The sequence below is a fragment of the Penaeus monodon genome, chromosome 43 (assembly GCF_015228065.2).
Source record: "Penaeus monodon isolate SGIC_2016 chromosome 43, NSTDA_Pmon_1, whole genome shotgun sequence".
Lineage (NCBI taxonomy): Eukaryota > Metazoa > Arthropoda > Malacostraca > Decapoda > Penaeidae > Penaeus > Penaeus monodon.
In genome coordinates, this window is record NC_051428.1 from 25,353,811 (window position 1) to 25,363,810 (window position 10,000).

Below are 10,000 nucleotides of genomic sequence, written 5' to 3' on the forward strand. Positions count from 1 at the left end.
GAGGTTATAAGAAGCAGGGAGGCGAAACCCCTTGCGTGGTTTGTTTCTTTATCTCTGGTTCATGTCTGGAACATCGAGGGGGGGGGGGAGTAATTGTTTTGGTTTTATATTTTATATTTTATATTTTGCTGCTGTGCTGGCAAATATTAATGATAAAATTGATATGCTAAAGTAAACACTTCTCTTTCTTTTTATAATAAATATATATGTATAATCATATATATATTTATTTGTTTATATATTTTTAGTTTATTTACGTTTTATGTTTCTTTTTTTATTGATTTATATATTTCATAGTAACTAGGTTAGTGGAACTAAGAGAAAGGATTAAATGAATTATTATCATTATTATTTTTTTAAGACTTTGATTAACGAGAAACGATTAACAGTTAGTGATTAAGTTAAGATAAGTTAAATTAAAGTTAATGGCTACATGACTACCAAGTTAAATTTTTTTTTTTTTTTTTTTTTTTTTTTTTTTTTTTGTAACAAGAAAATCTAACACAAAAAAAGAAGAAGAAAGAAGTTGGGAGTTCCAGGGCTGGTCGAGAGATATAGAATGTAATACAAAAACGTGGAGTAATGGGTGATGAAGGGGAAGTAAAGCTAGACAGGGACAGGAGGAAAGCGGGTGAGATGAGATGTGGGATGAGTTGATGTGAGTGATGAGAAAACAATGTTAAGGATATCTGCTTGGAGAACCGGATCAAGTGTTAAGATATTCATATGTGGGGGGATTGAATGCTGTGACAACTGGGTCTGACTTTCAAGAGGGAGGGGACCAAAGGAGAGCATAAATTTGCAGAAAATAATAACATAATAATTGAGATAAGATGACAGATAATAGATAATAGATAAGTGGCGAGGCAAGCAAAGTCAAGAACAGTTAGTATCAAGACGAAAATGAACGAAAACAAAAAGGACGAACGAATGGAAAGTAAATTGACAAAAAACAAAAGGAACATAACAGGAACAACGAAACAGAACGTGGCGGGGACATAACAGGAACATAACATAAATATAGAACATAGTATAATTATGTAAGGCTTTTTTTTCTTTTTTTTCTTTTCTTTTTTTTTTTGGGGGGGGGGGTATTATTATTATTATTATTATTTTTAGAAAGAAAGAAATCTGAACTTAGGGATATAACTTGAAAATACTGAACACATACACACACACGTATGGTTGTATATGTATATTACTATGTAGTGTACGTCAACAAATACACACACATGGTCCAGTTCTCTCGCGAGTGTGAAATATCCGGTCTGATAGAGACTATCGGTTTCCCAAATTTGATCACTTATTAAAGACAGTTGGATGAACGAAAATGTATGATAAGTAAAGTAAAATATCGATATATACCTATAAGGTAAGCGTGTGAAAAATAATTTCGTTTACGCTTTGTACCTACCATTTTCTATGATCTCCCTCATTCTCAGCCTAACTCATTTGGCGTCAAAAGCCTTATAATATATATATATATATATATATATATATATATATATATATATATATATATATATATATATATATATATACATTTATACCCAGTTTTTTCTGACTTCTCAAGTGAAGAGGCCTTTATAGTAATATATAGCAAGGCTACTCAACTACCATGAGCATGGGTTCACTTCGATAAGTTCCAAGATATGCAGAGGTCCGGATAAATATTTTACATCTAATCAGGAAAATAAAAAACACCAATCTGAGTAGCCGTACTCCATAATGTTCCCATATGATTTTTTATTCATTTCATATTCACTCTTTGACTTACTTATACAAAATATGAAGCTAGTGGATATAGAAATATAAGACTCAATTTATCAAATTATACTTTTCTCGGTTTATCCCAATACAAGATAACCAGAATGCGCTGGATATCAAAAGCCTTGGGTTTTCTATAAACTTAGTGATATAATGATAGTGATACTAATGTTTATGATAGTGAGGATTATTATAATGATGAAAATAATTATGATATTGACGTCCTTGTCTGCAATTTCTTGCAATTCTGTTTTTTTTTTTTTTCAGATTTAAGCACTGGCCACACACGAAGTTCAGAGCCACAGTCAGGAATTTGTGTACATTTTGATAGGCAGTAAAGTCCACAAACACTAAAATATTATCATTACTTCTGTTTTCCATATGAATGACATTACTAATATATGGTAATAATGATTATAACAATTATGATAGTAATTACAGTAATAATGACAATGATAAGGGCCGCGGTTGCCGAGTGGTTAGAGCATCGGACCCAAGACTGTCACGACGGCAATCTGAGTTCGAGGATTCGAGTCACCGGCCGGCGCGTTGTTCCCTTGGGCAAGGAACTTCACCTCGATTTCCTACGTAGCCACTGGGTGGGCAAGCCAGCCTAAGTCGGTGCCGGTCCCAGAACCGGGCAAATAGAGATGGTGACTCGATAAAAACACCGAGCGGCAAACCACCGCTCTAAATTGCCAAGAAAATCATGGAAATCCATTATCGCCAACGTCCTTGTAGGACAGGGCACTTGAAAAAAAAAAAGACAATGATAATAATAAGGATAATAATAATAAAAATAATAATTATTATGAAATTGTAATGATAATTATCACCAGTATCATTACTATTACTGTTATCATTATAATCTTAGTAATAAAAATCTGAAGTATAAATAAATGGTTTTGTTCAAGCGGTACGACACTTTGACGCGATGGGTTTTCGTACGTCCGACAGCGTCTATGCACCGCCCACGCGACTTGAATTAATTAATTGCATTTTTTTGGCGCTGCAGTTAAACCCTAATGATGGTGATAATGATAGCAGTGACAATAATGATAATAACAATGATGATAATAGTAATAATGATAAGGTAATAATAATGATAATGATGATAATAATGATAATGATAATAGCTATGATAATGATAATGATTATGATAATTATCATACTAATGATAATAATGATTATGATGATAATCATTATACTAATGGTGATAATGATAATGATAATCAGAACAACAATAACAACAACAATAATAATAATGATAATAATGACGATAGTGATAATAATAATGATGATAATAACAACGTTGATGATGACGATGATGATAATGATAATAATGACGATAGTGATAATAATAATGATGATAATAACAACGTTGATAATGATGATGGTGATAATGATAATTATTATTATCATTATTGTTATTGTAATAATAATAAGTTATGATAAAATAATAATTATTATGCTGTTATTGTCATTATCACTATCATTTTTTATATTATCATTATTATAATGATCACTATTTTTATTATCGTTATTTTTGTTATCATTATTATCATCCTTATTATTATCAATGTTATCATCATCATCATCATCATTATCATTACTATTATTGTTGTTTTAATTATCATTATCATTGTTGTTGTTTTTGTTCTTGTTGTTATTATGAAACAATAACGATGATAATGATCGTAGAGATAATAATAATGATAATGATAATTAAAATGATTATAATAATGATGATGATGATAATAATAATAATAATGAAAATAATAATAACAATCATGTTAACAATGATAAAAATAATATGATAATAACAGTGATATAAATATTATGAATGACAATAACAATAATAACAGTAATAATCATAATAATATTCATAAAAGCAATGGTAATAACATTAGTAGTGTCAATATTAGTAGTATTATAATAACGATAATTTTCAAAGGAAAGAAAACGCCCTTTTAAGTACAACATTTACTCAAATGATATTACATTTTGCTGAGAATAAATGTCAAAAGTTGAATTTTTAAGAATGAAAGCATCTTCAGCTGAAACTCTGAAGCTGTAGAGAGGCGTCTGAGATCATTTCGTCAAGGTCAGTGGATCCTGAAACATGAGAAAATTTGACCTGAATTACACTGAAATAGATCATCTTAGAAGCATCACTTACTCACAGAAGTATATCCTGTATCTACTGAAATGTGTGAACTTACAGCAACAGGTTGATTTTAGTACAATAACGAGTGCACTCTAATATACGATTCTAAAAACCTTGCTTTGAATACAACTGAAATTTAGGATCTTAAAAGAAAGAAAGAAATCTGAACTTAGGGATATAGCTTGAAAATACTGAACACATACACACACACGTATGGTTGTATATGTATATTACTATGTAGTGTACGTCAACAAATACACACACATGGTCCAGTTCTCTCGCGAGTGTGAAACATCCGGTCTGATAGAGACTATCGGTTTCCCAAATTTGATCACTTATTAAAGACAGTTGGATGAACGAAAACGTATGATAAGTAAAGTAAAATATCGATATATACCTATAAGTTAATCGTGTGAAAAATAATTTCGTTTACACTTTGTACCTACCATTTTCTATGATCTTCTCCCTCATTCTCAGCCTAACTCATTTGGCGTCAAAAGCCTTATAATATATATTTATATATACACATTTATACCCAGTTTTTTTCTGACTTCTCAAGTGAAGAGGCCTCTATAGTAATATATAGCAAGGCTACTCAACTACCATGAGCAAAGGTTCACTTAGATAAGTTCCAAGATATGCAGAGGTCCGGATAAATATTTTACATCTAATCAGGAAAATAAAAAACACCAATCTGAGTAGCCGTACTCCATAATGTTCCCATATGATTTTTTATTCATTCATATTCACTCTTTGACTTACTTATACAAAATATGAAGCTAGTGGATATAGAAATATAAGACTCAATTTATCTAATTATACTTTTCTCGGTTTATCCCAATACAGGATAACCAGAATGCGCTGGATATCAAAAGCCTTGGGTTTTCTATAAACTTAGTGATATAATGATAGTAATACTAATGTTTATGATAGTGAGGATTATTATGATGATGATAATGATGAAAATAATTATGATATTGACGTCCTTGTCTGCAATTTCTTGCAATTCTGTTTTTTTTTCTTCAGATTTAACGCCGACCGCCTCGTCTCTCTGCCACCAACACAAGGCAGGCTAGGCAGACGGCGTGCTATCCACAGGGTCGTGAACACTGAACAGCTCCAAGAGGCACCGAGCACCACAGCGTCCCAGAACACCACGAGGGGAAACGCCAAGTGGCGAGGCAGGGCACGATATAAACACAAAAATGACAGTCTTTCCTTTATTTACACAAGTTGTTTACCCGTACACTTTTCTATAGGCACAATACAGGGGGAAACCAGCACGTCACAGCTTATAACAGGGCAACACAAAGTTTATCAGGTCACCAGGGCACACACGAGGTCTTCACAGGAGCAGCACCCAACTGTGTCTCTATCTTGGCTTGTTCCTCCGCTCCTTCGCTCACAGCCAGTTGTGTCATGTTTGCCCAGGTCCCTTCATGTTAACACATGCCCAGGTCATCCTTTTCATGTTAACACATGTTTCGCACAGAGACAAAGACCCACTGGCGTAGCAATATATATACATACATATATATATATATATATATATATATATATATATATATATATATATATATACATACATACACATTTATACCCAGTTTTTTCTGACTTCTCAAGTGAAGAGGCCTTTATAATAATATATAGCAGGGCTACTCAACTACCATGAGCAAAGGTTCACTTAGATAAGTTCCAAGATATGCAGAGGTCCGGATAAATATTTTACATCTAATCAGGAAAATAAAAACCACCAATCTGAGTAGCCGTACTCCATAATGTTCCCATATGATTTTTTATTCATTTCATATTCACTCTTTGACTTACTTATACAAAATATGAAGCTAGTGGATATAAAAATTTAAGACTCTCAATTTATCTAATTATACTTTTCTCGGTTTATCCCAATACAGGATAACCAGAATGCGCTGGATATCAAAAGCCTTGGGTTTTCTGTACGTAGTGATATAATGATAGTAATACTTATGATTATGATAGTGAGAATTATTATGATGATGATAGTAATGAAAATAATGATGATATTGACGTCCTTGTCTGCAATTTCTGGCAATTCTCTGTTTTTGATAGGCAGTAAGGTCCACAAATACTAAAAGATTATCATTACTTCTGTTTTCCATATAAATGACATTACAATTATATGGTAATGATGATGATGATTATAATAATTATGATAGTAATTATAGTAATAATGACAATGATAATAATAAGGATAATAATAATAATAAAGATAATAATAATTATAAAATTGTATTGATAATTATCACCATTATCATTACTATTACTGTTATTATAATCATAGTAATACAAATCATAAGTATAAATAAATGCTTATGTTCAAGCGGTACGACACTTTGACGCGATGGGTTTTCGTACGCCCGACAGCGTCTATGCACCGCCCACGCGATTTGAATTAATAAATTGCATGTTTTTGGCGCTGCAGTTAAACCCTAATGATGTTGATGATAATAATGATGATAGCAGTAACAATAATGATAATAACAATGATGATAATGGTAATAATGATAAGGTAATAATAATGATAATGATAATAATGATAATGATAATAGCCATGATAATGATAATGATTATGATGATAATTATCATACTAATGATGATAATAATGATTATGATTATAATTATCATACTAATGGTGATGATAATGATAATAATAAGAACAACAATAACAACAACAAAAACAACAACAATAATAATAATAATGATAATAATAATGACGATAGTGATAATAATAATGATGATAAAAACAACGTTGATGATGACGATGATGATAATGATAATTATCATCATTATTGTTATTGTAATAATAATAAGAGTGATGATAAGAATAATAATTATTATACCGTTATTATCATTATCAATATCATTTTTGATATTATCATTATTATAATGATCACTATTATTATTATCGTTATTATTGCTATCATCATTATTATTATTATTATTATCAATGTTATCATCATCATTATCATTATTATTATTGTTGTTTTAATGATCATCATTATCCTTGGTGTTATTTTTGTTGTTCTTGTTATTATGAAACAATAACGATGACAATGATCGTAGAGATAATAATAATGATGATGTTATGATAATAAAAAAATATTATAATAATACTAATGATGATGATGAAGGTGATGATGATAATAAAAAAAAATAATAACAATAATAATAATGATGATGAAAATAATAATAACAATCATGATAACAATGATAAAAATAATATGAATGATAATAATGATATAAATATTATGAATGACAATAACAATAATAACAGTAATAATCATAATAATATTCGTAAAAGCAATGGTAATAACATTAGTAGTGTCAATATTAGTAGTATTATAATAACGATAAGTTTCAAAGGAAAGAAAACGCCCTTTTAAGTACAACATTTACTCAAATGATATTACATTTTGCTGAGAATAAATTTCAAAAGTTGAATTTTTAAGAATGAAAGCATCTTCAGCTGAAACTCTGAAGCTGTAGAGAGGCGTCTGAGATCATTTCGTCAAGTAAGTGGATCCTGAAACATGATAAAATTTGACCTGAATTACACTGAAATAGATCACCTTAGAAGCATCACTTACTCACAGAAGTATATCCTGTATCTACTGAAATATGTGAACTTAGAGCAACAAGTTGATCTTAGTACTACAACGAGTACACTGTAAAATACGATTCTAAAAACCTTGTTTTGAATACAACTGAAATTTAGGATCTTAAAAGAAAGAAAGAAAGAAATCTGAACTCTGGGATATACTCTGAATATACTGAAATACAGGATCTTAAAAGAATAACTAATTTTGACAGTATGAGGTGAATATAACTGATAAACAGACTATAAAGTCTAGCTTGATTTTTTGAATGCAGTGATATACAGGATTTTAGGAGTTGAAACACATCGAGGAAATATGCATTTGTCTGTCTGATTATATATATATATATATATATATATATATATATATATATATATATATATATGTATATATATATATATTTTTTTTAATCACTTCAACACATCACGCAAATATGTGCATGTCTGTGCGTCTGTCTGTCGTTCTCTCTCTATCTGTCTCTTTTTTCTCTCTCTGTCTCTGTCTTTCTATCTCTCTCTCTCTCTCTCTCACACACACACACACACACGCGCGCGTACACACACACACACACACACATTCACAAACACACGCACATACCATACATATACAAATACTTTGTATGACATTATACCCTAGTGAATAACACACACACATACACATACATACATATAACATTACCTTTCCATGTGCGGTGCATTCCCGGATCTTCATCGGCCGCAGAGAAACCAGCAATCTTCTTTTGTTTCAAAGTTGTTGTCATTCTTCCCACAACCGCCGTAAATAAACCTGCGTGTGTTGTGTTGTGAAAAAAAAACATTCATATATTCATTATTAAAAGAAATTTAGACATGATTTATTTCATATTTTTCACATTACGAGGGGAAAGGATAATAAGATAAGTGAGACAGAGAGAGAAGAAGAAGCGAAAGAAAAATAGCGAGAGAAAGAGAGAAGCGAAAGAGAGAGAGAGAGAGAGAGAGAGAGAGAGAGAGAGAGAGAGAGAGAAGCGAGAGCGAAAAAGCAAGAGAGAAAGAAAGAGAGAGAGAGAGAGAGAAGAAGCGTGAGCGTAAAAACAAGAGAGAGAGAGAGAGAGAGAGAGAGAGAACTTACGGTATAATTTTATTCTAGCAAAAGGGGGAGCGAGAGAGAGAGAGAAGAAGCGATAGCGAAAAAGACAGAGACAAAACTTACGGTATACATTTATTCTAGCAAGAGAGAGAGAGAGAGAGAGAGAGAGAGAGAGAGAGAGAGAGAGAGAGAGAGAGAGAGAGAAAACAGACAGACACAGAACTTACGGTATGCATTCATTCTTATCGAAGCTATAGTAGAACCTATGGAAACGGGCTTTGCAAGGCCCTACCACCTTCGGCTGATGACACACAATTTCTGCAATATCTAAAGAGAAAGATAAAAGGAGTGACAAAGGTGAAACAATGATAACAATAATACGGTGATGATAATGATAATGATGATGCTAATAACAATAGAGTGATCATAACAACAGTGGTAATGATAATAATGATAATAGTAGTAGTAGTTGTTGTAATAATAACTATTAAAATGATAATTACCATAACAATGATTATAATAACGATAACTATAATAATGACCATGATATAATAATAATGATCATGATAACAACAACCCCCCCCAAAAAAAGAAAAAAAAAAGAATGGCAACAATATTGATAAAAGTCGTATAAATAATAATAGTAATAATAATAATGATGAGAGTCAGATTAATAATGATGGTAGTAGTAATTATTATTATAATAATTATCATTGTTATCATTATTATCTTTATCATTATTATCATTCTAATGATAATAGCATTAACAACAACTGTTATAACTTCTGATAGTGATGATAATGAAGATAACAAAAAAAATAATAATAATAAAAATAAAGAGTAAATTACCTTCGTTCTAAATAACTCTACATATAACTTTGCAATAGTTCCTTGCAAGAAAAAAAATATCTTACCTCCCAGTGGGCGGAGTAGGCCAGAGGCGACGAAGATGAGACTCAGGAAAATTAATAAACGCACTGGGGAAAAGGAGAGAGAAAAAAGAAAAAAGTATTAAGCTCGTAATCTAGATTTGAAAGTTTATTTTCTTTTTGTATCTTTAAATCAAGGTTTTTTATTATCAACATCATTATTATTTTATTATTATTATTATTATTATTATTATTATTATTATCATTATTATTATTATTATTATTACTATTGTTATTTATCAAAATGGTTGTTTAACAAGTTTGTCCTTTTTAATTTTTCTGTTATTTTTTCGATGTTCAGGATTTTCACATTTTTGAAGGTTTATTATTTTTTCAACATTCCACCATTTTTTTTTCACCTTTTTGCTGCTATGTTTTATTTAATTGTTTACAATCCTATTACTTATCTATAAAAGAGCAGTGGTTCTTAACCT

General features: G+C 30.6%; 1 protein-coding gene across 2 annotated transcripts in view; it reads right to left on the reverse strand.

Annotated features, from left to right (window-relative positions):
- Positions 1-7,350: 7,350 nt before the first annotated feature.
- The window catches only part of LOC119568359 (kunitz-type serine protease inhibitor HCRG2-like), a 3,976-nt gene continuing 1,326 nt past the window's right edge, over positions 7,351-10,000 (reverse strand). Inside the window, exons 2-5 of one of the 2 annotated variants that reach the window (XR_005228083.1) lie at positions 9,552-9,614; positions 8,865-8,964; positions 8,248-8,355; positions 7,351-7,496 (exon numbers count right to left, since the gene is read on the reverse strand). Coding sequence is in view for 1 of the 2 variants with exons in the window: in XM_037916820.1 (XP_037772748.1) it covers positions 8,277-8,355; positions 8,865-8,964; positions 9,552-9,614 (242 nt within the window). In the remaining variant the exon portion in view is untranslated. Of the gene's footprint in view, positions 7,497-8,246; positions 8,356-8,864; positions 8,965-9,551; positions 9,615-10,000 lie in introns of those variants that run through there. The other variant, XM_037916820.1, reaches the window with a different exon arrangement.